The sequence below is a fragment of the Salvelinus alpinus genome, chromosome 4 (assembly GCF_045679555.1).
Source record: "Salvelinus alpinus chromosome 4, SLU_Salpinus.1, whole genome shotgun sequence".
In the NCBI taxonomy this organism is placed as follows: Eukaryota; Metazoa; Chordata; class Actinopteri; order Salmoniformes; family Salmonidae; genus Salvelinus; species Salvelinus alpinus.
Window position 1 is genome coordinate 100811829 of NC_092089.1, and position 27930 is coordinate 100839758.

The window sequence follows — 27930 nt, forward strand, 5'->3', positions numbered from 1 at the left end:
GTGCCTCCTAGGGCGGGGTTGGTGGAGGGGGATGTAGTACTGAAGGATCGGCCAGGATCCATACCTCTCCAACCAAGTCGTGGATGTCTGTAGCCTTTATGACAGCTAAAACAGAACTGTCCGGCTGGCCAGACTACACAGGCGAGGACTTCCCCCTGATGGAACAGTCTAAACGGGAGCCTCTCGCATCCAGAACCAGGGTAACATCTCCTGGAGGACAGTCTCTATACTCACCCAGAGATACGGGCCATTACGCGCACAGCGGCTCCATGGATATCTCACTGGAGAAACTCATGTCGGTGAGTAAACTAACGGACAGTGGTATCACGATAGAGATGGACCTGGACACAGTACCCGGGGACCAAGGAGAGGGAGGAAACGGTAAGCAGCAGGGCCACCACCCGGGCCCGCAGAAACACCGGCGAGTCGCGGCTAACGCCCGGGAGAGACGGAGGATGCACGGGCTGAACAAGGCGTTTGACACGTTGCGGAGCGTGATCCCGTCCGATAATAATAAATTGTCCAAGTACGATACTCTCCAGATGGCTCAGATCTACATCCAGGAACTTTCGGGGCTGCTCACCGGGGTGGTGAAGCCAGAGGGTCGGGGAGGGTCACGGAGTGGATGCGCCTCACCAGACATAGACCACCTCATTCCGGCTAGGAGGAACCTTCTGGGGTCTCTCTCTCCAGAGCCCTTGCGGGGTGGCGTCGGGACACATGGGATCAGCAACCCCCTGCAGGACTCCCCCTCACCGCAGCCACAGAACAAGAGACTGGTCGGAGAACAGGAGAACAATGGTCCCGTCGGTCACCTCATCATTCTGTCTGCGCCTAAATCTGATCTAGAATCGGGGAATAAGAGGGTGTCTAACACTTCTAACGGGAGTGATGGAGAGTCGTCGCATTACAGTGACTTTGAGGACGGACAGGCCGGTAGACGGTGACAATTTAGAGTCTGAACGTGACAACAGGAACTGTTTTAGTCGAGGTTTTCATACGGATTGTTTAATATTTTATATAAACTGTCTGTGTTTTAGAAGACAATAACGGACACCAAAATAGAGCCACGTAGCCCACCTTGAAATGTTGAAGGATATTGTGGTTTAGATTGAGACGGTAGTCCAGGCCTACTCTCGGCTACATTTAGACTAGAACACTTGTCTCATCATGCCATATTTATTTATTATAAATGGACACCAGGGTTGCGGTCAATTCCATTTAAAATTCAGGAAGTACACTGAAATTCCAATTCTCTCCAAAGCTTGCCAATGGGAAACATTGGCATCAGAATTTGGTTTACTTTCCCGAATTGACTGGAATTGAAATGGAATGTTCTCCAAAACTCTGCTTGTAGCTCATCTTGAAAAGTTGAATAACGTTCTGGGTTAGATTAAAACGGTAGTGTAGCCTACATTTAGAGAAGAACACGAATATCCCAGTGAGCACAAGACGTTGAAGACGTTGAAAATGTGTATTTTCAAACATCTTTTACTCATAGGGAGGGATGTTTCATCATACCATATTTATTTATTAGATATCAACACTGTAAAATTAAAAGACCTAGCCTACTGTGTGATAATGAAGACTTCATTATGTATTTAAACAAGGCCTGATAATATGACTTCTCATGGGGGCTTTCTTTCCTTCCTTGCACTTTATTGACTAAATACATCTGGAACATTTGGTTACACGGTTTGATTGCATGCATATCTAATAATAATAAATAAAATAAATAAAAAATACTTTGATATTAATGTATTATTATTTGTTTTCTTCCAAGAATAGTTTTTGATGGGAAAAAAAATGTTTTTTTATTTGGTAGATAAATATTTAGAATGTTTTTTTTCTTCTAAATTTTCCAGAATAATTCACTCTGATTTAATTTCAACAGCTTCAACACTGTATAATCAAAGGACTTTATTGGCATGGGAAATCAATGTTTAAACCTTCTTTTAGTCAACTCAATATGTTGTTTCAATATATTTTTATTTAATGCAAGAGATACATCCGTAATATGTAAATGTCGAAATAAAAATGAAATTTACAAATGCACACACACAACACTTTTGATGGAATTCTATTGTTTTGAATAGCGCTGGTTGGTCTCCTCTCATAGCATGTCTTGTGGACAGACTATATAACTTACATGATATTGTTCTGGGCAGATGAGATTAGGTAGGGTTAGAGTCCGAGGAGTGATAATTACAGCCACGGTATTTTGGCTTCACTGGGACCAGGGGGTGTAGAGAGGTTGGGGGGATTTCTAGGCTAAATGCTGAAATAAATGCAATTTATAAATGCACACAATACACTTTTAATACTGGCAGGTCTTCAGGCACCAAAGTCACCCCCCCATGTCATCTAGTTCTGATAGAGCTGATATAACAGTCACCCACCCATGTTATCTAGTTCTGATAGAGCTGATATAACAGTCACCCCCCCATGTCATCTAGTTCTGATAGAGCTGGTATAACAGTCACCCCCCCATGTTATCTAGTTCTGATAGAGCTGGTATAACAGTCACCCCCCCATGTCATCTAGTTCTGATAGAGCTGATAGAGCTGGTATAACAGTCACCTCCCCATGTCATCTAGTTCTGATAGAGCTGATAGAGCTGGTATAACAGTCACCCCCCCATGTCATCTAGTTCTGATAGAGCTGGTATAACAGTCACCCCCCCATGTCATCTAGTTCTGATAGAGCTGGTATAACAGTCACCCCCCCATGTCATCTAGTTCTGATAGAGCTGGTATAACAGTCACCCCCCCATGTCATCTAGTTCTGATAGAGCTGGTATAACAGTCACCCCCCCATGTTATCTAGTTCTGATAGAGCTGGTATAACAGTCACCCCCCCATGTCATCTAGTTCTGATAGAGCTGGTATAACAGTCACCCCCCCATGTCATCTAGTTCTGATAGAGCTGGTATAACAGTCACCCCCCCATGTCATCTAGTTCTGATAGAGCTGGTATAACAGTCACCTCCCCATGTCATCTAGTTCTGATAGAGCTGATAGAGCTGGTATATCAGTCATAGTCTTTTAGTAACGGGAGACATTAGTATTCACTGCCTCTTGGTGTTGGGGGTGATGGGGCTGCTGGTAGCGGGTGCTGGGGCTGCTGTAACTTAGCCAGATCCTTACCCAGGATGTCAGAGAGCTTCTGTTTAAAACTGATAGGGTCGTGGTTGGGGGTGATGGGGCCCCCCGAGCCCATCTCCTCTTCCCCCTGTAGCTGGGTCTGCAGGCGGGAGAGGTTTGGCATAGAACGGGACTGGGTTTGGGGTTGAGGCAGGGACAAGGCCAGAGGCAGTGGCTGGGTCTCAGAGGGCTTGCTCACTAAAGCATAGATACACTGTGAGCTACCCACCACACTCTCCCTCTCTCTCTCCTCCTCCTCCTCCTCCTCCTCTGCCCTCCCAGTAATACCCCTTCTCAGGTTGTAATAAGGAGACCCCTCTCCCAGGCCCAGCCCCACCCCCAGCCCTGTACCCAGCCCCAGTTTGTTCAGGTTGACAGTATCCAGGGAGTGGCACCTCTCTTCTTCCTCCTCTTCCTCGTCATAGAGATGCAGGCTGCGCTGCGTCCTGAGTGGGGCTGACGGGTGCTTCATTCTGGGGAGGAGGTGGTCCACTATAGTGGCATACAGACCACAATCAGAGTCAGCCATTGGCTCAGGCCCCGGAACCTGTTCAGTAACAGGAGATATGATTGGAGGGCTGGGTAAGAGGTTGTTTCTCATTGGTAGAGGAGGTGCAGCGGGTCTGTCTGATAGTTCGGTGCGGGTATGGGTGTGGACTCTGTGTTTGATAGGAGGGTGATGAGAAGAGGAGGGGGAATTACAAGAAGGATGAGTAGAGGGGGAAGAATGAGGAAGTTGAGGAGACGAAGAGTTACGTGGAGAGTGAGCAGAGGGGGAAGAATGAGGAAGTTGAGGAGACGATGAGTTACGTGGAGAGTGAGCAGAGGGGGAAGAATGAGGAAGTTGTGGAGAGGATGAGTTGCTAGGAGGCTGGATAGAGGTCTTGGTGTCTTCATTGTCCATCTCGCCGTGCAGAGTAAGAGCATCTTCCATGGCCTTGTAGATCTGAGGAGCGTGCGTGGACAGGAAGGTGAAATGACCCTCTCCCGAGCTACAGCGACGACCCGCCTCGATGCTGAAGCCCCCCTGTCAATCACACACAACACAAGGTTACTCGGTCCCTCCAGAATGGACCAATCACTGCATTATTACCACATAAAACAGTCAAATCATCACAATATTAGTGCAGGAAAACTGACCGATCACCGCACTAAAAAAAGAGGGATGAAATTTTAACCAATCACCACACATTTACTGCATAATATGGTTCAGTCAAGCCACAGGGCAACAAACTCTTTCCCTCGACAGCACATTCTTGTAACAAATTGGACTAAATCATTGCATATTGCCATGCAAAATGTTAGAATTGCAGCCGCAAAATCCTGGTGATTATGATAGACACAACACAACTCTGGTGATTATGATAGACACAACACAACTCTGGTGATTATGATAGACACAACATAACTCTGGTGATTATGATAGACACAACACAACTCTGGTGATTATGATAGACACAACACAACTCTGGTGATTATGATAGACACAACACAACTCTGGTGATTATGATAGACACAACACAACTCTGGTGATTATGATAGACACAACACAACTCTGGTGATTATGATAGACACAACTCTGGTGATTATGATAGACACAACTCTGGTGATTATGATAGACACAACTCTGGTGATTATGATAGACACAACATAACTCTGGTGATTATGATAGACACAACACAACTCTGGTGATTATGATAGACACAACACAACTCTGGTGATTATGATAGACACAACACAACTCTGGTGATTATGATAGACACAACTCTGGTGATTATGATAGACACAACATAACTCTGGTGATTATGATAGACACAACACAACATAACTCTGGTGATTATGATAGACACAACATAACTCTGGTGATTATGATAGACACAACACAACTCTGGTGATTATGATAGACACAACACAACTCTGGTGATTATGATAGACACAACACAACTCTGGTGATTATGATAGACACAACACAACATAACTCTGGTGATTATGATAGACACAACATAACTCTGGTGATTATGATAGACACAACACAACATAACTCTGGTGATTATGATAGACACAACTCTGGTGATTATGATAGACACAATACAACTCTGGTGATTATGATAGACACAACACAACTCTGGTGATTATGATAGACACAACACAACACAACTCTGGTGATTATGATAGACACAACACAACTCTGGTGATTATGATAGACACAACACAACTCTGGTGATTATGATAGACACAACTCTGGTGATTATGATAGACACAACACAACATAACACTGGTGATTATGATAGACACAACATAACACTGGTGATTATGATAGACACAACATAACACTGGTGATTATGATAGACACAACATAACTCTGGTGATTATGATAGACACAACACAACATAACTCTGGTGATTATGATAGACACAACATAACTCTGGTGATTATGATAGACACAACACAACTCTGGTGATTATGATAGACACAACACAACTCTGGTGATTATGATAGACACAACACAACTCTAGCTGAAATCTACTGGACATTACCACTGAATAAACTAATTAGGAATCCTGACCTTTTACCTTGACCTGTCCAAAGCGTCGTAGAAGCTGGTAGAGCCAGCAGCAGTAGAGAATCTGACCTCTGACCTCTCACCCTGACCTCTAACCCTTTACATTGACCTGTCCGAAGCTTCGTAGGGCCAGCAGTAGAGGATCTGACCTCTGACCTCTCACCCTGACCTCTCACTCTTTACCTTGACCTGTCCGAAGCGTCGTAGGAGGTGGTAAGGCCAGCAGTAGACGGTCACACCAGTCTGGATGTCCTGGAGCAATATGGCGTCTCGTTCTGGCAAGAGGAGGTAACTTCCTGTCAGCTGACATCTCCTCGACGCCTCATTGGTCTTAACTGTCACCTGGTATTGGGCTGGGAGGAGCAGCAGAAGGAAGAGGGGAGGAAAGATATTTTAACATCACACTCACGATGTTAACTTGAGATTCATTAAGGTTTATCATTCATACATGGAGATTTATGTAGCTCTTATTGTATCTCAAGTAAGAATTAGTTCCTACACAATGTCTGTTACACAAAACTCTAACATGCTGACTAGTAAAAAATACTTATTAATTTGAATAAAAAAGCATATAAATAGATTAAACACAAAAGTCACAAGGATATTCAAATTATTTGCAAAACAACTATTATTTTCTGCAGTTTCCAGCTTGTCAGGGGGGGTGTGAAGTCAACAGAATGACACTAAGCAAAATACTTTGAAATGAAACACATTTGGCTAAGCAGCGGTTGCTGACTCCGAAACCTTTCTCTCCTGTGTGTCTGAGCCTCTGAGATCTCTCCTGCCTGTATAGGGCTGCTGTCAGAGAATGGGGACGTCCCAAATCGCACACCCTATTCGGGCCCATAGAGCTCTAGTCAAAAGTAGAGCACTATGTAGGGAATAGGGTGCCATAGTAGTGCACTATGTAGGGAATGGGGTGCTATTTGGGATACATACGGAGTCTTTTTGCTGTTTAATACTACAGTGATGATTAAAACCTACCCTTACCAGAAACCACTGAAAGCGCGATCCACTGGAAAAAGGTCTGGGAATATGTTTGAATATAAACAGTGTAGTTATTCCCTCCGCAAGGCAATCAAACAAGAGAAATGCCGGTACAGAGACAAAGTGGAGTCGCCATTCAACGGCTCAGACACGAGACGTATGTCATATCTTACCTTACCGGTCACCCTAGTCCCACTTCAGTTTGCATACCGCCCCAACAGGTCCACAGACGCCACAATCACCATCACACTGCCCTATCCCATCTGGACACGAGGAATACCTATGTAAGAATGCTGTTCATTGACTATAGCTCAGCATTCAACATCATAGTACCCTCCAAGCTCATCATTAAGCTGGAGGCCTGGGTCTCAACCCCACACTGTACAACTGGGTCCTGGACTTCCTGACGGGCCGCCCCCAGGTGGTGAAGGTAGGAAACAACATCTCCACTTCACTGATCCTCAACCGCACGGCTCTCCAGAGGGTGATGAGGTCTGTACAACGCATCAACGGGGGCAAACTACCTGCCCTCCAGGACACCTACAGCACCCGATGTCACAGGAAGGCCAAAAAGATCATCAAGGACATCAACCACCCGAGCCACTGCCTGTTCACCCCGTTATCATCCAGAAGGCGAGGTCAGTACAGGTGCATCAAAGCAGGGACCGAGAGACTGAAAAACAGCTTCTATCTCAAGGCCATCAGACTGTTAAACAGCCATCACTAACTCAGAGAGGCTGCTGCCAACTATGAGACCCAATCACCGGACACTTTAATAAATGGATCACTAGGTCACTTTATACAATGCACTCTAAATAATGGCACTTTAATAATGTTCACATATCTTACATTACTCATATCACATGTATATACTGTATTTTATCGGTCGGCCATCGCTCATCCATATACTTACAAGTACATACAGTGCCTTGCAAAAGTATTCATCCCCCTCTGTGTTTTTCCTATTTTGTTGCATTACAACCTGTAATTTAAATGGATATTTATCTTGATTTCATGTTATGGACACAAACAAAATAGCAGAGGTGTGGACTCAAGTCATATGACTTGGATTCGAGTCACAAATATGATGACTTGCAAGTCGACTTTGACTTTGACACCAATTGACTCGTGACTTGACTTGGACTTGAGCCTTATGACTCGACCTGACTTGATACCCTCCCCGACCTGACTTGATACCCTCCTCCACCTGACTTGATACCCTCCCCGACCTGACTTGATACCCTCCCCGACCTGACTTGATACCCTCCCCAACCTGACTTGATACCCTCCCCAACCTGACTTGATACCCTCCCCAACCTGACTTGATACCCTCCCCAACCCGACTTGATACCCTCCCCGACCTGACTTGATACCCTCCCCGACCTGACTTGATACCCTCCCCGACCTGACTTGATACCCTCCCCGACCTGACTTGATACCCTCCCCGACCTGACTTGATACCCTCCCCGACCTGACTTGATACCCTCCCCAACCTGACTTGATACCCTCCCCGACCTGACTTGATACCCTCCCCAACCTGACTTGATACCCTCCCCGACCTGACTTGATACCCTCCCCGACCTGACTTGATACCCTCCCCAACCTGACTTGATACCCTCCCCGACCTGACTTGATACCCTCCCCGACCTGACTTGATACCCTCCCCAACCTGACTTGATACCCTCCCCGACCTGACTTGATACCCTCCCCAACCTGACTTGATACCCTCCCCGACCTGACTTGATACCCTCCCCGACCTGACTTGATACCCTCCCCAACCTGACTTGATACCCTCCCCAACCTGACTTGTTTGTTTAACAATAAAAAAATATATTTTGCATCTTCAAAGTGGTAGGCATATTGTGTAAATCAAATGATACAAACCCCCCAAAAAATCTATTTTAACTCCAGGTTGTAAGGCAACAAAATAGGAAAATTGCCAATGGGGGTGAATACTTTCGCAAGCCATTGTATTCTCATTCACCCCTTTAGATGTGTGTGTATTAGATAGTTGTTTGGGAATTGTTAGATTACTTGTTAGATATTACTGCATTGTCGGAACTAGAAGCACAAGCATTTCGCTACACTCGCATTAACCTCTGCTAACCATGTGTATGTGACAAATAAAATTTGATTTGAAAGCTCCCTAGCTCATCCGTCATTTATTCATCATCCACTTTTTCTTTTTTTACAAGGCCTTTTCGTTCTGTGTTAGTTCTTCTAAAATAGCAGTGTCATCCTTCTCTGTTCCATTGGGTCATACTGTGTCCTGTTTCGAAAACACTCAGCGTTTACAGGACGGATTACTGTGATAACAACACGTAGTGGGGGCGGGTCTGGAACGCATTGCCAAGATGTACTGTATCTACACTACATGACCAAAAGTATGTGGACACCTGCACGTTCAACATCTCATTACAAAATCATGGGCATTAATATGGAGATGGTCCCCCCCTTTGCTGCTATAACAGCCTCCACTCTTCTGGGAAGGCTTTCCACTAGATGTTGGAACATTGCTGCTATAACAGCCTCCACTCTTCTGGGAAGGCTTTCTACTAGATGTTGGAACATTGCTGCTATAACAGCCTTCACTCTTCTGGGAAGGCTTTCCACTAGATGTTGGGACATTGCTGCTATAACAGCCTTCACTCTTCTGGGAAGGCTTTCCACTAGATGTTGGAACATTGCTGCTATAACAGCCTCCACTCTTCTGGGAAGGCTTTCCACTAGATGTTGGAACATTGCTGCTATAACAGCCTCCACTCTTCTGGGAAGGCTTTCCACTAGATGTTGGGACATTGCTGCTATAACAGCCTTCACTCTTCTGGGAAGGCTTTCCACTAGATGTTGGAACATTGCTGCTATAACAGCCTCCACTCTTCTGGGAAGGCTTTCCACTAGATGTTGGAACATTGCTGCTATAACAGCCTCCACTCTTCTGGGAAGGCTTTCCACTAGATGTTGGAACATTGCTGCTATAACAGCCTCCACTCTTCTGGGAAGGCTTTCCACTAGATGTTGGAACATTGCTGCTATAACAGCCTCCACTCTTCTGGGAAGGCTTTCCACTAGATGTTGGAACATTGCTGCTATAACAGCCTCCACTCTTCTGGGAAGGCTTTCCACTAGATGTTGGAACATTGCTGCTATAACAGCCTCCACTCTTCTGGGAAGGCTTTCCACTAGATGTTGGAACATTGCTGCTATAACAGCCTCCACTCTTCTGGGAAGGCTTTCCACTAGATGTTGGAACATTGCTGCTATAACAGCCTCCACTCTTCTGGGAAGGCTTTCCACTAGATGTTGGAACATTGCTGCTATAACAGCCTCCACTCTTCTGGGAAGGCTTTCCACTAGATGTTGGAACATTGCTGCTATAACAGCCTCCACTCTTCTGGGAAGGCTTTCCACTAGATGTTGGAACATTGCTGCTATAACAGCCTCCACTCTTCTGGGAAGGCTTTCCACTAGATGTTGGAACATTGCTGCTATAACAGCCTCCACTCTTCTGGGAAGGCTTTCCACTAGATGTTGGAACATTGCTGCTATAACAGCCTCCACTCTTCTGGGAAGGCTTTCCACTAGATGTTGGAACATTGCTGCTATAACAGCCTCCACTCTTCTGGGAAGGCTTTCCACTAGATGTTGGAACATTGCTGCTATAACAGCCTCCACTAGTCTGGGAAGGCTTTCCACTAGATGTTGGAACATTGCTGCTATAACAGCCTCCACTCTTCTGGGAAGGCTTTCCACTAGATGTTGGAACATTGCTGCTATAACAGCCTCCACTCTTCTGGGAAGGCTTTCCACTAGATGTTGGAACATTGCTGCTATAACAGCCTCCACTCTTCTGGGAAGGCTTTCCACTAGATGTTGGAACATTGCTGCTATAACAGCCTCCACTCTTCTGGGAAGGCTTTCCACTAGATGTTGGAACATTGCTGCTATAACAGCCTCCACTCTTCTGGGAAGGCTTTCCACTAGATGTTGGAACATTGCTGCTATAACAGCCTCCACTCTTCTGGGAAGGCTTTCCACTAGATGTTGGGACATTGCTGCGGAGTCTTCGTTCCAAATAGGGCTGTGGTTGTAACCGGTGATTGTCAAGCAAAACACATTTACCATCTCCTGTCTTCCACACACAGCCAACAAGCCATTTAAAAAAAGTCTAATAAATCCATGTAATATAGCCTACACCTTCACAATAAATCCATTATTAATCCATGACACAATGATGGCCTCTAAACCTTCAAGCTGCATACTGGATCCTATTCCTACTAAACTGCTGAAGGAGCTGCTTCCTGTGCTTGGCCCTCCTATGTTGAACATAATAAACAGCTCTCTATCCACCGGATGTGTACCAGACTCACTAAAAGTGGCAGTGATAAAGCCTCTCTTGAAAAAGCCAAACCTTGACTCGGAAAATATAAAAAACTATCGGCCTATATCGAATCTTCCATTCCTCTCAAAAATTTTAGAAAAAGCTGTTGCGCAGCAACTCACTGCCTTTCTGAAGACAAACAATGTATACGAAATGCTTCAGTCTGGTTTTAGACCCCATCATAGCACTGAGACTGCACTTGTGAAGGTGGTAAATGACCTTTTAATGGCGTCAGACCGAGGCTCTGCATCTGTCCTCGTGCTACTAGACCTTAGTGCTGCCTTTGACACCATCGATCACCATATTCTTTTGGAGAGACTGGAAACCCAAATTGGTCTACACGGACAAGTTCTGGCCTGGTTTAGATCTTACCTGTCGGAAAGATATCAGTTTGTCTCTGTGAATGGTCTGTCCTCTGACAAATCAACTGTACATTTCGGTGTTCCTCAAGGTTCCGTTTTAGGACCACTATTGTTTTCACTATATATTTTACCTCTTGGGGATGTTATTCGAAAACATAATGTTAACTTTCACTGCTATGCGGATGACACACAGCTGTACATTTCAATGAAACATGGTGAAGCCCCAAAATTGCCCTCGCTAGAAGCCTGTGTTTCAGACATAAGGAAGTGGATGGCTGACAACTTTCTACTTTTAAACTCGGACAAAACAGAGATGCTTGTTCTAGGTCCCAAGAAACAAAGAGATCTTCTGTTAAATCTGACAATTCATCTTGATGGTTGTAAAGTCGTCTCAAATAAAACTGTGAAGGACCTCGGCGTTACTCTTGACCCTGATCTCTCTTTTGACGAACACATCAAGACTGTTTCAAGGACAGCTTTTTTCCATCTACGTAACATTGCAAAAATCAGAAATTTTCTGTCCAAAAATGATGCAGAAAAATTAATCCATGCATTTGTTACTTCTAGGTTAGACTACTGCAATGCTCTACTTTCCGGCTACCCGGATAAAGCACTAAATAAACTTCAGTTAGTGCTAAATACGGCTGCTAGAATCCTGACTAGAACCAAGAAATTTGATCACATTACTCCAGTGCTAGCTTCCCTACACTGGCTTCCTGTTAAGGCAAGGGCTGATTTCAAGGTTTTACTGTTAACCTATAAAGCGTTACATGGGCTTGCTCCTACCTATCTTTCCGAGTTGGTCCTGCCGTACATACCAATACGTACGCTACGGTCACAAGACGCAGGCCTCCTAATTGTCCCTAGAATTTCTAAGCAAACAGCGGGAGGCAGGGCTTTCTCCTATAGATCTCCATTTTTATGGAACAGTCTGCCTACCCATGTGAGAGACGCAGACTCGGTCTCAACCTTTAAGTCTTTACTGAAGACTTATCTCTTCAGTAGGTCATATGGTTGAGTGTAGTCTGGCCCAGGAGTGTGAAGGTGAACGGAAAGGCTCTGGAGCAACGAACCGCCCTTGCTGTCTCTGCCAGGCCGGTTCCCCTCTCTCCACTGGGATTCTCTGCCTCTAACCCTGTTACAGGGGCTGAGTCACTGGCTTGCTGGTGCTCTTTCATGCCGTCCCTAGGAGGGGTGCGTCACTTGAGTGGGTTGAGTTACTGACGTGATCTTCCTGTCTGGGTTGGCGCCCCCCCTTGGTTTGTGCTGTGGTGGAGACCTTTGTGGGTTATACTCGGCCTTGTCTCCGGATTGTAATGTTGGTGGTTGAGGATTTCCCTCTAGTGGTGCGGGGGCTGTGCTTTGGCAAAGTGGGTGGGGTTATATCCTTCCTGTTTGGCCCTGTCCGGGGGTTTCTTCGGATGGGGCCACAGTGTCTCCTGACCGCTCCTGTCTCAGCCTCCAGTATTTATGCTGCAGTAGTTTATGTGTCGGGGGGCTAGGGTCAGTTGGTTACCTGGAGTACTTCTCCTGTCTTATCCAGTGTCCTGTGTGAATTTAAGTATGCTCTCTCTAATTCTTTCGTTCTCTCTTTCTCTCTGAGAACCTGAGCCCTAGGACCATATGTCAGGACTACCGGGCATGATGACACCTTGCTGTCCCCAGTCCGCCTGGCCTTGCTGCTATTCCAGTTTCAACTGTTCTGCCTGCGGTTACGGAACCCCTACCTGTCCCAGACCTGCTGTTTTCAACTCTTAATGATCGGCTATGAAAAGCCAACTGAGATTTATTCCTGATTATTATTTGACCATGCTTGTCATTTATGAACATTTTGAAAATCTTGGCGCTCTCTAATTTTCTCCTTCTCTCTTTCTTTCTCTCGGAGGACCTGAGCCCTAGGACCATACATCGGGACTACCGGCCGTGGTGACTCCTTGCTGTCCCCAGTCCGCCTGGCCTTGCTGCTATTCCAGTTTCAACTGTTCTGCCTGCGGTTATGGAACCCCTACCTGTCCCAGACCTGCTGTTTTCAACTCTTAATGATCGGCTATGAAAAGCCAACTGAGATTTATTCCTGATTATTATTTGACCATGCTTGTCATTTATGAACATTTTGAAAATCTTGGCTCTCTCTAATTTTCTCCTTCTCTCTTTCTTTCTCTCGGAGGACCTGGGCCCTAGGACCATGCGTCGGGACTGCCGCCCGTGGTGACTCCTTGCTGTCCCCAGTCCGCCTGGCCTTGCTGCTATTCCAGTTTCAGCTGTTCTGCCTGCGGTTATGGAACCGCCACCTGTCCCAGACCTGTTGTTTTTCAACTCTTGATGATCGGCTATGAAAAGCCAACTGAAAATTATTCATGATTATTATTTGACCATGCTTGTCACTTATGAACATTTTTGAACATCTTGGCATAGTTCTGTTATAATCTCCACCCGGCACAGCCAGAAGAGGACTGGCCACCCCTCATAGCCTGGTTCCTCTCTAGGTTTCTTCCTAGGTTTTGGCCTTTCTAGGGAGTTTTTCCTAGCCACCGTGCTTCTACACCTGCATTACTAGCTGTTTGGGGTTTTAGGCTGGGTGTCTGTACAGCACTTCGAGATATTAGCTGATGTACGAAGGGCTATATAAAATAAAATTGAAAAATTGAATTATTTATTTTAGACAGGTCTAAAGAAACATGATATGAAGAAAATGTAGTATATTTCAGAAGAACAGAATAGCATACTCTGAGTTGTCCTTATGTCTGGTCCTGATGTGGCGACACTAGTTCAATTTTCTTAGAATTCCGTGGCATTATTTTATAGTATGAAGAATACAACTGAACAAAGCTGAATAAAATATAAATATTTTCTCCAAATGATTTGAGGTGTTGCGCACATGCGGATAATCTGTGTTGAGCGTTTAACAAAAAAACGGGTACTCCTATATGCTTGATTTATAGTTATTAATGTAACTTTAGTTGGTCTACAAACGTTGGGCTGTATGTTTTGATGTTTAATACACTGTAAGGCTGAATGATGCGACTCTAATGATGATTTGAAAAAAGTAACTTGAAAAACACTCCAATAGTGTCTCATTCACAATTTGACAAGCACTTGACAATGTCTCGAATTTCACCGCAGCATCCCCCCCCTTAAAAAAAAATCCATGCCTTTCGCGGACGGAGTGACGCATTGTGCCCTTTTCCCGGAGCGTGCTGCGCAATCCGAAGCGTGTCTCACTCACATGTCTCTCCGTCACGTTCTCGGGTCTTTCTCAACGGCTACAAGTTAAGACAGACACATCCGGGATGCAACTGCGCGTGTCCTTATCCAATTCCTCATATTTAAGATATTAGAAGAACTGTCCACATTTACTTTTCGTCGGGCAACAAGATGAGTAGGCCTAACGAGTAGCAAAAAGCACTAGCCTATGTCAATCTACTATCCCCCATAGTACAAAAATCGACCTATTCTGTGCGAGAAGTAAGAATTCCAAACAGTCTGGGACAGTTGTGGGATGCGATAGATCCCAAATGAATACAACCACTAGCATCAAAAACCCTTTTATAAGCAATGACTTGACGCAACAGACCAGAACTTTTAGTTTAAAATATTGATAAACTATTAGGCTAGGGGTTATGAAAACCGCTAAAGGGGTTATGAAAACACCATTATCAACAGCGACCGCTAAAGGGGTTATGAAAACACCATTATCAACAGCGACCGCTAAAGGGGTTATGAAAACACCATTATCAACAGTGACCGCTAAAGGGGTTATGAAAACACCATTATCAACAGTGACCGCTAAAGGGGTTATGAAAACACCATTATCAACAGTGACCGCTAAAGGGGTAATGAAAACACCATTATCAACAGTGACCGCTAAAGGGGTAATGAAAACACCATTATCAACAGCGACCGCTAAAGGGGTTATGAAAACACCATTATCAACAGCGACCGCTAAAGGGGTTATGAAAACACCATTATCAACAGTGACCGCTAAAGGGGTTATGAAAACACCATTATCAACAGCGACCGCTAAAGGGGTTATGAAAACACCATTATCAACAGTGACCGCTAAAGGGGTTATGAAAACACCATTATCAACAGCGACCGCTAAAGGGGTTATGAAAACACCATTATCAACAGCGACCGCTAAAGGGGTTATGAAAACACCATTATCAACAGTGACCGCTAAAGGGGTAATGAAAACACAATTATCAACAGTGACCGCTAAAGGGGTAATGAAAACACCATTATCAACAGCGACCGCTAAAGGGGTAATGAAAACACAATTATCAACAGCGACCGCTAAAGGGGTAATGAAAACACAATTATCAACAGTGACCGCTAAAGGGGTAATGAAAACACCATTATCAACAGCGACCGCTAAAGGGGTAATGAAAACACCATTATCAACAGCGACCGCTAAAGGGGTAATGAAAACACAATTATCAACAGTGACCGCTAAAGGGGTAATGAAAACACCATTATCAACAGTGACCGCTAAAGGGGTTATGAAAACACCATTATCAACAGTGACCACAAATGCAATTATACATGTAATGCTTTTATTATAAAGGTGCATTTTTATGGTGAAAATTATCTTCAAGCAAACTGGAAGCTAACGCTGCTTATAAATGCACCCCTTGTAAAACAGATTAATGTGCTTCATTTTAATTGGTTATTTGGCCACTTTAGTTGTGATACAAACCTTATTAAAACATACAGGCCTATGGGCTAGGCTACATGAGGTGTGAGACTATGGTTCGAACAAGTGGTAAAAAAATATATAATATAAAATATATATATTATATAATGATAATATATAATTCAAAAGTGATAGGCTAATATTGACACCCATCAGACTATTCTTGATTTAATCTTGTCTTTACATGTACAAAATAATACATGTGTGACATTTGTTTTGATTTAGAATGGACCATTATCATGTCACCTGTATCGAAGCAGGAGCAGCAGGGAAAAATACATGTCATCTATGCACTTAAATAGCGAATGGAGGACGCTTTTCCCTCTGGTTTATTTTCATGCCTGCCAGGTAGGCTATACTCCTGTAAATTGTAAATATAAGAAATGTGCTTAATATTAGGAAAGTTGAGAAATAAATATAGTAGGCCTAGCCTATAGAAAGCTGATGGGATCCTCCTCTTTTTAATAGAGGCCATCACTCTGTTTTCTCACACAATTGCAGAGCCTATAGAAATGTTGTGCAACATGAGCTCTCATGAAGTGTTTGATAAGATTTTCCATTACATTTGCATTGATGTCAGAGTGATTCGAGGGACAATAGAGTGGTGAGAACCAGGCAGTTAGCAAGTTTAGTAGGCTACTAATGACAAGCAGCAGCATCAGAGCTTGGAGAAGACTAATTACCGTGACTAAACGATCCGGGGTGTGGCGGTAATACGGTCACTGCAACAGCCCTAGTTCCAATTCAACCCAAAGGTGTTCGATGGGGTTGAGGTCAGGACTCTGTGCAGCCCAGTCAAGTTCCTTCACACCGATCTCGACAAACCATGCTGTAGCGTTAAGATTTCCCTTCACTGGAACTAAGGGGCCCGGACCATGAAAAACAGCCCCAGACCATTATTCCTCCTCCACCAAACTTTACAGTTGGCACTATGCATTGAGGCAGGTAGTGTTCTCCTGGCATCTGCCAAACCCAGAATCGTCCGTCGGACTGCCAGATGGTGAAGCGTGATTCATCACTCCAGAGAACGCGTTTCCACTGCTCCAGAGTCCAATGACAGTGAGCTTTACACCACTCCAGCCGACGCTTGGCATTGCACATGGTGATGTTAGGCTTGTGTGCGGCTGCTCGACAATGGAAACCCATTTCATGAAGCTCCTGAAGAACAGTTCTCGTGCTGACGTTGCTTCCAGAGGCAGTTTTAAACTCGTAGTATGTATTTCAACCGAGGACAGGCGATTTTTACGTGCTACGGGCTTCAGCACTCGGCGGTCCCGTTCTGTGAGCTTGTGTGGCCTACCACTTCACGGCTGAGCCGTTGTTGCTCCTAGACGTTTCCACATCACAATAACAGCACTTACAGTTGACCGGTTCAGCTCTAGCAGGGCAAAAAATTGACGAACTGACTTGTTGGAAATGTGGCTTCCTATGACGGTGCCACGTTGAAAGTCACTGAGCTCTTCGGTAAGGCCATTCTACTGACAATGTTTGTCTATGGAGATTGCATGGCTGTCCGCTCAATTGTATACACCTGTCAGCAACGGGTGTGGCTCTAATAGCCAAATCCACATACTGCTGTATAAATAGTGTATACAGTATATGTGTGTGGGGTGGGTGTGTGGGTGTGTGGGTGTGTTGGTGTGTGGGTGTGTGGGTGTGTGGGTGTGTGGGTGTGTGGGTGTGTTGGTGTGTGTGTTGGTGTGTGGGTGTGTTGGTATATGGGTGGGTGGGTGTGTGGGTGGTTGGTTGGTGTATGGGTGGGTGGTTGTGTTGGTGTATGGGTGTGTGGGTGGGTGGGTGGGTGGGTGGGTGGGTGGGTGTGTTGGTGTGTGGGTGTGTTGGTGGGTGGGTGGGTGGGTGTGTGGGTGGGTGGGTGTGTTGGTATATGGGTGTGTTGGTGTGTGGGTGTGTTGGTGTATGGGTGTGTTGGTGTGTGGGTGTGTGTGTTGGTGTGTGGGTGTGTTGGTGTATGGATGTGTTGGTGGGTGGGTGGGTGTTTTGGTGTGTTGGTATATGGGTGGGTGGGTGTGTTGGTGGGTGGGTGGGTGTATGGGTGGGTGAGTGTGTTGGTGTGTGGGTGGGTGAGTGTGTTGGTGTGTTGGTGTATGGGTGGGTGAGTGTGTTGGTGTGTTGGTGTATGGGTGGGTGGGTGTGTTGGTGTGTTGGTGTATGGGTGGGTGAGTGTGTTGGTGTGTTGGTGTGTTGGTGTATGGGTGGGTGGGTGTGTTGGTGTGTGGGTGTGTTGGTGTGTGGGTGTGTTGGTGTGTGGGTGTGTGGGTGTGTGGGTGTGTTGGTGTGTGGGTGTGTTGGTGTGTGGGTGTGTTGGTGTGTGGGTGTGTGGGTGGGTGGGTGTGGATTCTATGTACCTGTCTTCCAGGTAGCATACAGCTCATTCTCCTCCATGGGTATCTCCACCCCACCTCCTCTCTCCTCTCCGGTGTCCTTGTGTCCAGGCTCTTTCTGCAGCAGAAGAAAAGGAGGGTGATATGATACTAGAGGATACCGGTGTTGGGCTAAAGATATAACTAATATATATATGTATAGCTAAACCTAAATGCTGAGATATATGAATGAGAGGGCCAGACACACAGAGTATTAATGCTAAAACAAAATGATCAGATATATGAATGAGAGGGCCAGACACACCGAGTATTGTTCTGATTTCACAGAAGTCTTTGTCAAGCGGCAGAGCATTGTAAACGTTAGATTAAATGATAAGGAGTAACCGTTCTGATCTACAACCAGTTTTTCTTTATAATCATAATGAATATGATTACATGGAAATGGGGGAGATGACCCTAGATCAGAGGGGACCCTAGATCAGAGATGACCCTAGATGTATACGAGCCCAGTTAGTCTCGGTTTGTTTTATGACTGTAAAACAGTTTGAGAAGCGGCTAGGGGGAGGAGAGGCGGCTAGGGGGAGGAGAGATGGGGGAAGAGAGGCGACTAGGGGGAAGAGAGACAGGCTAGGGGGAGGAAGACAGGGTTTGAGAGGAGGTTAGGGGGAGGGAGACAGGCTAGGGGGAGGGAGACAGGCTAGGGGGAGGAGAGACAGGGTTTGAGAGGAGGCTAGGGGGAGGAGAGAGGCTAGGGGGAGGGAGACAGGGTTTGAGAGGAGGCTAGGGGGAGGAGAGACAGGCTAGGGGGAAGAGAGACAGGGTTTGAGAGGAGGGGGAGGGGAGACAGGCTAGGGGGAGGGAGACAGGCTAGGGGGAGGGGAGACAGGCTAGGGGGAGGGACACAGGCTAGGGGGAGAGAGACAGGGTTTGAGAGGCGGCTAGGGGGAAGAGAGACAGGGTTTGAGAGGAGGGGGAGGGGAGACAGGCTAGGGGGAGGGGAGACAGGCTAGGGGGAGGGACACAGGCTAGGGGGAGAGAGACAGGGTTTGAGAGGCGGCTAGGGGGAAGAGAGACAGGGTTTGAGAGGAGGGGGAGGGGAGACAGGCTAGGGGGAGGGAGACAGGCTAGGGGGAGGAGAGACAGGCTAGGGGGAGGGAGACAGGCTAGGGGAGGGGAGACAGGCTAGGGGGAGGGAGACAGGCTAGGGGGAGGAGAGACAGGCTAGGGGGAGGGAGACAGGCTAGGGGGAGGAGAGACAGGCTAGGGGGAGGGGAGACAGGCAAGGGGGAGGAGAGACAGGGTTTGAGAGGAGACTAGGGGGAGGGAGACAGGCTAGGGGGAGGAGAGACAGGCTAGGGGGAGGAGAGACAGGCTAGGGGGAGGAGATGGGGTTTGAGAGGAGGCTAGGGGGAGGGGAGACAGGCTAGGGGGAGGAGAGACAGGCTAGGGGGAGTGAGACAGGCTTGGGGGAGGAGAGACAGGCTAGGGGGAGTGAGACAGGGTTTGTTTAAGCAGCAGTAAAGAGAAGGAGAAGTAAGGAGGTGACCTGCTGTTGCTACCAGGACTACTTCCTCATTGTTGCCAGTGGGTTTGTTTGAAAATGGCTCCCTAGTGGGTCCTGGTCAAAATGAATTAAATACAAGAAATAGGGTGCCCTATAGGGAATAGGGCGCATTTGCTACAGGCTGAGCTACCAGAGAGACAAACACTACTAGCCCCTTCTAATGTTGTCTTATGAATACTAGCCCCTTATAGTCCCCTCCTCCCTGTAAGGTAGGAGCGACTGAGATAAAACACTATTTACATAGTCCCCTCCTCCCTGTGTACCTGGAAGGTAAATAAAAGGCCCCTACCTGGAAGGCTAGTTGGCAGAGAGCCTCCACCCAGTCATGGTAGTTCTCTGAGGCCAGGATGTATCTTCTTTGTGTGGTGTTCAGGTCGAACGCTCTACAGTCTGGAGGTAGGTCAAAGGTCAACAATTTTATTTTAGAAAAAAAAAAAGAGAATTAAAGCGGGGCAAATAAATGTCATAAACCAACATTTAAAACAGATAAACTGCCTTTAATAAATCAGGGGTTCAACTGTTTCTCAGATTGCAGAGAGTATACACTCTCTGAAACACTGATATTAACAGATTAAGTACCGGTTTCATGGTCAGATTAAGTACCGGTTTCATGGTCAGATTAAGTACTGGTTTCATGGACAGATTAAGTACCGGTTTCATGGTCAGATTAAGTACCGGTTTCATGGACAGATTAAGTACCGGTTTCATGGACAGATTAAGTACCGGTTTCATGGACAGATTAAGTACCGGTTTCATGGTCAGATTAAGTACCGGTTTCATGGTCAGATTAAGTACTGGTTTCATGGACAGATTAAGTACCGGTTTCATGGTCAGATTAAGTACTGGTTTCATGGACAGATTAAGGACTGGTTTCATGGACAGATTAAGTACTGGTTTCATGGACAGATTAAGTACTGGTTTCATGGTCAGATTAAGTACTGGTTTCATGGTCAGATTAAGTACCGGTTTCATGGACAGATTAAGTACCGGTTTCATGGTCAGATTAAGTACCGGTTTCATGGACAGATTAAGTACCGGTTTCATGGTCAGATTAAGTACCGGTTTCATGGACAGATTAAGTACCGGTTTCATGGTCAGATTAAGTACCGGTTTCATGGACAGATTAAGTACCGGTTTCATGGACAGATTAAGTACTGGTTTCATGGACAGATTAAGTACCGGTTTCATGGTCAGATTAAGTACCGGTTTCATGGTCAGATTAAGTACTGGTTTCATGGACAGATTAAGTACCGGTTTCATGGTCAGATTAAGTACTGGTTTCATGGACAGATTAAGGACTGGTTTCATGGACAGATTAAGGACTGGTTTCATGGACAGATTAAGTACTGGTTTTATGGTCAGATTAAGTACCGGTTTCATGGTCAGATTAAGTACCGGTTTCATGGACAGATTAAGTACCGGTTTCATGGACAGATTAAGTACCGGTTTCATGGACAGATTAAGTACCGGTTTCATGGACAGATTAAGGACTGGGTTCATGGACAGATTAAGGACCGGTTTCATGGACAGATTAAGGACCGGTTTCATGGACAGATTAAGTACCGGTTTCATGGTCAGATTAAGTACTGGTTTCATGGACAGATTAAGTACCGGTTTCATGGACAGATTAAGTACCGGTTTCATGGACAGATTAAGTACCGGTTTCATGGACAGATTAAGGACCGGTTTCATGGTCAGATTAAGTACCGGTTTCATGGACAGATTAAGTACCGGTTTCATGGACAGATTAAGTACCGGTTTCATGGTCAGATTAAGTACCGGTTTCATGGTCAGATTAAGTACCGGTTTCATGGACAGATTAAGTACTGGTTTCATGGACAGATTAAGTACCGGTTTCATGGACAGATTAAGGACTGGTTTCATGGACAGATTAAGGACCGGTTTCATGGACAGATTAAGTACTGGTTTCATGGACAGATTAAGTACTGGTTTCATGGACAGATTAAGTACTGGTTTCATGGACAGATTAAGTACCGGTTTCATGGACAGATTAAGGACTGGGTTCATGGACAGATTAAGTACTGGTTTCATGGACAGATTAAGTACTGGTTTCATGGACAGATTAAGTACCGGTTTCATGGACAGATTAAGTACCGGTTTCATGGACAGATTAAGTACCGGTTTCATGGACAGATTAAGAACCGGTTTCATGGACAGATTAAGTACCGGTTTCATGGACAGATTAAGTACCGGTTTCATGGACAGATTAAGTACCGGTTTCATGGACAGATTAAGTACCGGTTTCATGGACAGATTAAGTACTGGTTTCATGGACAGATTAAGTACTGGTTTCATGGACAGATTAAGTACTGGTTTCATGGACAGATTAAGTACCGGTTTCATGGACAGATTAAGGACTGGGTTCATGGACAGATTAAGGACCGGTTTCATGGACAGATTAAGTACCGGTTTCATGGACAGATTAAGGACTGGGTTCATGGACAGATTAAGGACCGGTTTCATGGACAGATTAAGGACCGGTTTCATGGACAGATTAAGTACTGGTTTCATGGACAGATTAAGGACTGGGTTCATGGTCAGATTAAGGACCGGTTTCATGGACAGATTAAGGACTGGGTTCATGGACAGATTAAGTACTGGTTTCATGGTCAGATTAAGGACTGGGTTCATGGTCAGATTAAGGACTGGTTTCATGGTCAGATTAAGGACTGGTTTCATGGACAGATTAAGTACTGGTTTCATGGTCAGATTAAGTACCGGTTTCATGGACAGATTAAGTACCGGTTTCATGGACAGATTAAGTACCGGTTTCATGGACAGATTAAGGACTGGGTTCATGGACAGATTAAGGACCGGTTTCATGGACAGATTAAGTACTGGTTTCATGGTCAGATTAAGGACTGGGTTCATGGTCAGATTAAGGACTGGTTTCATGGACAGATTAAGTACTGGTTTCATGGACAGATTAAGTACTGGTTTCATGGTCAGATTAAGTACCGGTTTCATGGACAGATTAAGTACCGGTTTCATGGACAGATTAAGTACCGGTTTCATGGACAGATTAAGGACTGGGTTCATGGACAGATTAAGGACCGGTTTCATGGACAGATTAAGGACCGGTTTCATGGACAGATTAAGTACCGGTTTCATGGTCAGATTAAGTACTGGTTTCATGGACAGATTAAGTACTGGTTTCATGGACAGATTAAGTACCGGTTTCATGGACAGATTAAGTACCGGTTTCATGGACAGATTAAGGACCGGTTTCATGGTCAGATTAAGTACCGGTTTCATGGACAGATTAGGTACTGGTTTCATGGACAGATTAAGTACCGGTTTCATGGACAGATTAAGTACCGGTTTCATGGTCAGATTAAGTACCGGTTTCATGGACAGATTAAGTACCGGTTTCATGGACAGATTAAGTACCGGTTTCATGGACAGATTAAGGACTGGTTTCATGGACAGATTAAGGACCGGTTTCATGGACAGATTAAGTACTGGTTTCATGGACAGATTAAGTACCGGTTTCATGGACAGATTAAGTACTGGTTTCATGGACAGATTAAGTACTGGTTTCATGGACAGATTAAGTACCGGTTTCATGGACAGATTAAGGACTGGGTTCATGGACAGATTAAGGACTGGGTTCATGGACAGATTAAGGACCGGTTTCATGGACAGATTAAGTACTGGTTTCATGGACAGATTAGGCACTGGTTTCATGGACAGATTAAGGACTGGGTTCATGGTCAGATTAAGTACTGGTTTCATGGACAGATTAAGTACTGGTTTCATGGTCAGATTAAGGACTGGGTTCATGGTCAGATTAAGGACTGGTTTCATGGACAGATTAAGTACTGGTTTCATGGACAGATTAAGTACTGGTTTCATGGACAGATTAAGTACTGGTTTCATGGACAGATTAAGTACCGGTTTCATGGACAGATTAAGTACTGGTTTCATGGACAGATTAAGTACCGGTTTCATGGACAGATTAAGGACTGGGTTCATGGACAGATTAAGGACCGGTTTCATGGACAGATTAAGTACCGGTTTCATGGACAGATTAAGGACTGGGTTCATGGACAGATTAAGGACCGGTTTCATGGACAGATTAAGTACTGGTTTCATGGACAGATTAAGTACTGGTTTCATGGACAGATTAAGCACTGGTTTCATGGACAGATTAAGGACTGGGTTCATGGTCAGATTAAGGACCGGGTTCATGGTCAGATTAAGGACCGGTTTCATGGACAGATTAAGTACTGGTTTCATGGACAGATTAAGTACTGGTTTCATGGTCAGATTAAGGACTGGGTTCATGGTCAGATTAAGGACTGGTTTCATGGACAGATTAAGTACTGGTTTCATGGACAGATTAAGTACTGGTTTCATGGACAGATTAAGTACTGGTTTCATGGACAGATTAAGGACTGGGTTCATGGTCAGATTAAGGACCGGTTTCATGGACAGATTAAGTACCGGTTTCATGGACAGATTAAGTACCGGTTTCATGGACAGATTAAGTACCGGTTTCATGGACAGATTAAGGACCGGTTTCATGGACAGATTAAGGACTGGTTTCATGGACAGATTAAGTACCGGTTTCATGGACAGATTAAGTACCGGTTTCATGGACAGATTAAGTACTGGTTTCATGGTCAGATAAAGTACTGGTTTCATGGTCAGATTAAGGACTGGTTTCATGGACAGATTAAGTACCGGGTTCATGGACAGATTAAGTACTGGTTTCATGGACAGATTAAGTACTGGTTTCATGGTCAGATTAAGGACTGGTTTCATGGACAGATTAAGGACTGGGTTCATGGACAGATTAAGTACCGGTTTCATGGTCAGATTAAGGACCGGTTTCATGGACAGATTAAGTACTGGTTTCATGGACAGATTAAGTACCGGTTTCATGGTCAGATTAAGGACCGGTTTCATGGACAGATTAAGTACCGGTTTCATGGACAGATTAAGTACCGGTTTCATGGACAGATTAAGTACTGGTTTCATGGACAGATTAAGTACTGGTTTCATGGACAGATTAAGTACCGGTTTCATGGACAGATTAAGTACTGGTTTCATGGACAGATTAAGTACCGGTTTCATGGTCAGATTAAGTACCGTTTTCATGGTCAGAACAAGTACTGGTTTCATGGACAGATTAAGTACTGGTTTCATGGACAGATTAAGTACCGGTTTCATGGACAGATTAAGTACCGGTTTCATGGTCAGATTAAGTACCGGTTTCATGGAAAGATTAAGTACCGGTTTCATGGACAGATTAAGTACCGGTTTCATGGACAGATTAAGTACTGGTTTCATGGTCAGATTAAGTACCGGTTTCATGGTCAGATTAAGTACCGGTTTCATGGTCAGATTAAGTACCGGTTTCATGGAAAGATTAAGTACCGGTTTCATGGACAGATTAAGTACTGGTTTCATGGACAGATTAAGTACCGGTTTCATGGACAGATTAAGTACCGGTTTCATGGTCAGATTAAGTACCGGTTTCATGGTCAGATTAAGTACCGGTTTCATGGAAAGATTAAGTACCGGTTTCATGGACAGATTAAGTACTGGTTTCATGGACAGATTAAGTACCGGTTTCATGGAAAGATTAAGTACCGGTTTCATGGTCAGATTAAGTACCGGTTTCATGGTCAGATTAAGTACCGGTTTCATGGACAGATTAAGCCTAGTCCTGGACTGAAAACACTATACCGTCGTTAGGTAGGGCTGGAGGGCAGCTCTCCTCTGGGGCCAGGGTAACACTGAGGCAGTCACACAGCTGAACAATCCTCCTACACTGGGTGGACTTGGACTTGGAGCTGGCGGTTGTGTGGCCTCCGTCAAGGATGTCGTAGAATTCGACTCGACCGATGCCGAAAAGGCTAGAGGGGTAGAGAACCATCCACCTCTTCCTCCACGTTTTCTGTGGCGGACGGATACAGCAGCCAATCACGATGATTATTCAGAAAGTGTTCAAAGAACTTTCATAAAAAACACTTTGAATTTGTAATCAGATGAGAATAGCCTTCGACATTTCTTCCAACATTAGTAAAAGACTTTCATCTATTAGCTCAGTTGAGTAAAGTCCTGCAGATATACGGCATCTTTGTAAAACACTCACCTTTCCAAACTTGTTTCCCTTAACGTAGAGCATCCCCTCCTTGAAAACAACCTCCATCCTCTCCCTCTGTGTGAGGAAATCAAACAGTCCTTGACCTCCACCCTAGTGTAGCCTACGTACTCTCTCAAGTCTGTTCGTTAGGTTATCCTCCCCTAAAATTCTGTAGTCTGTTCTAATTTCTGTTCGTTAGGTTATCCTCTAGTAAAACTCTGTAGTCTTCGTTCTAATTTCTGTTCGTTAGGTTATCCTCTAGTAAAAACTCTGTAGTCTTCGTTCTAAATTCTGTTCGTTGGGTTAACCACCAGCACCTCAGAGTTCAGCACCCTCCCTCCCCAGTCTGTGTTAACACGGTTACATCCACCACTACCAACTGACAGTCAAGTCCCTTCCCCCCCCGTCTCTCCACTGCAGCTGTGTTCCAGCGAAATCAACGCAGCAGTCTGAGGCGATAGTGAACCTGCAGATCAGCAGAAGCAAGTGGTCTAGCTTCCCTTCCTTCCCCTCTACAACACGTCATTTACCAGAGAAAGATACTATTTCTCTCCATCTGACTTAAAAAAAAAATAAAAAAAAAGTTTACATGTATCACCAGAAAGACATGCGAAAAATAAACAAGTAATATATTTAATAAATTAAAACAGATCGTAACAGAGTTGTAGTGCGATGATTAAACTCATTCTTAGTTATAATCTAAAAATTCTTATCGTGTTCACCATGGTTACGGAAGACACTCCACTCACTTCCCTTTCTGAAGGTAATTCTATCGAAGACCGTGGTATTTCAACACACATTTCTACAGTCCGAAGTTACTAAATCGTTCCACTGTCCATAAAAATGAGCACAGTGGAAAGTCTGATGTGGTTCGTAAAATTGATTTATTAACGTTGCAGTGAAATGTTATTTAATTTTTAAATACAAAACAGAAAATAATAAAACAGATAAGAGAAATAGAGAGTTGCACGAAAATAGTTCAACCTTTTATACATATACAGAGCGAATCTGTCTTTATCTTATCAGCCCCCGGGGACAATGTTGGGCAACAATAAAAAAAATACAAGTTACTTCCTCTATTCCACGAATGCTCTGAGAAGCAAGATCATCCCAACCATGTCAGTCTCACAGAGCCATGTATATCAAGCGGACCTGCTGGGTCAAAATCATATCTCAAATACTATTTGACGTGCACTTGGAACAATCCTTTAGGGACAATCCCACTTGGTCCCCATTGTACCTGGCAAAACAAACCAGGCACAGCATTAAGTAGGTGACAGTATTTTGAGTATTCCGTGAAGTAAATTCAGAAGTCCATGGAGCTGTGTGCCAGGTAGTCTTTGCGTCCGATATTGGTGACCTGTTTGGTCTGCATGGCCTCCAGTTTGGGACAGTCTGTGATACGATGACCCAGACCGCCACAGAACGTACAGCCTCTCTCTCCTGGAAGACAGTAACAAGAAAAACAACAGGTAGGTTAGAAATGGGGGAGGAACCAGGCCAAGACAAGGCAGACATCTGGGCTACTAAATCATAGTTACAGAAATAAACTATTTAAAAAAAGAATAACTTCTGTGAATAGAAAAGGAGAAATGAGTGACAGAAAAGCAGCAGAAGCTGAGCGATAGGAATATATCAACAGAGACAGAGACAGATATATCAACAGAGACAGAGACAGATATATCAACAGAGACAGAGACATATATATCAACAGAGACAGAGACATATATATCAACAGAGACAGAGACAGATATATCAACAGAGACAGAGACAGATATAT

At 44.8% G+C, this 27930-nt stretch overlaps 3 protein-coding genes across 3 annotated transcripts in view; 1 reads left to right on the top strand and 2 right to left on the bottom strand.

Annotated features, from left to right (window-relative positions):
• The window catches only part of LOC139574837 (transcription factor Atoh1-like), a 2179-nt gene extending 434 nt beyond the window's left edge, over nt 1-1745 (top strand). The window contains exon 1 of the mRNA XM_071399782.1: nt 1-1745. This exon is cut by the window's left edge and continues 434 nt beyond it. Within this exon, the coding sequence (XP_071255883.1) occupies nt 84-947 (864 nt within the window). The 5' untranslated portion in view covers nt 1-83 and the 3' untranslated portion in view covers nt 948-1745.
• Nucleotides 1746-1972: 227 nt separating this feature from the next.
• On the bottom strand, nt 1973-26627 carry LOC139574836 (docking protein 3-like). Its single transcript, XM_071399781.1, has 6 exons — nt 26160-26627; nt 25751-25961; nt 20325-20425; nt 18496-18589; nt 5890-6059; nt 1973-4170 (listed from the first exon to the last, which is right to left on the bottom strand). Exons 1-6 carry the CDS (start codon nt 26214-26216, stop codon nt 3061-3063), a joined length of 1743 nt encoding a protein of 580 aa, XP_071255882.1. The 5' UTR covers nt 26217-26627; the 3' UTR covers nt 1973-3060.
• Nucleotides 26628-27015: 388 nt separating this feature from the next.
• Nucleotides 27016-27930, bottom strand: part of ddx41 (DEAD-box helicase 41) — a 30115-nt gene continuing 29200 nt past the window's right edge. Inside the window, exon 17 of the mRNA XM_071399780.1 lies at nt 27016-27593. Coding sequence (XP_071255881.1) covers nt 27457-27593 — 137 coding nt within the window. The 3' untranslated portion in view covers nt 27016-27456. The remainder of the gene's footprint in view (nt 27594-27930) is intronic.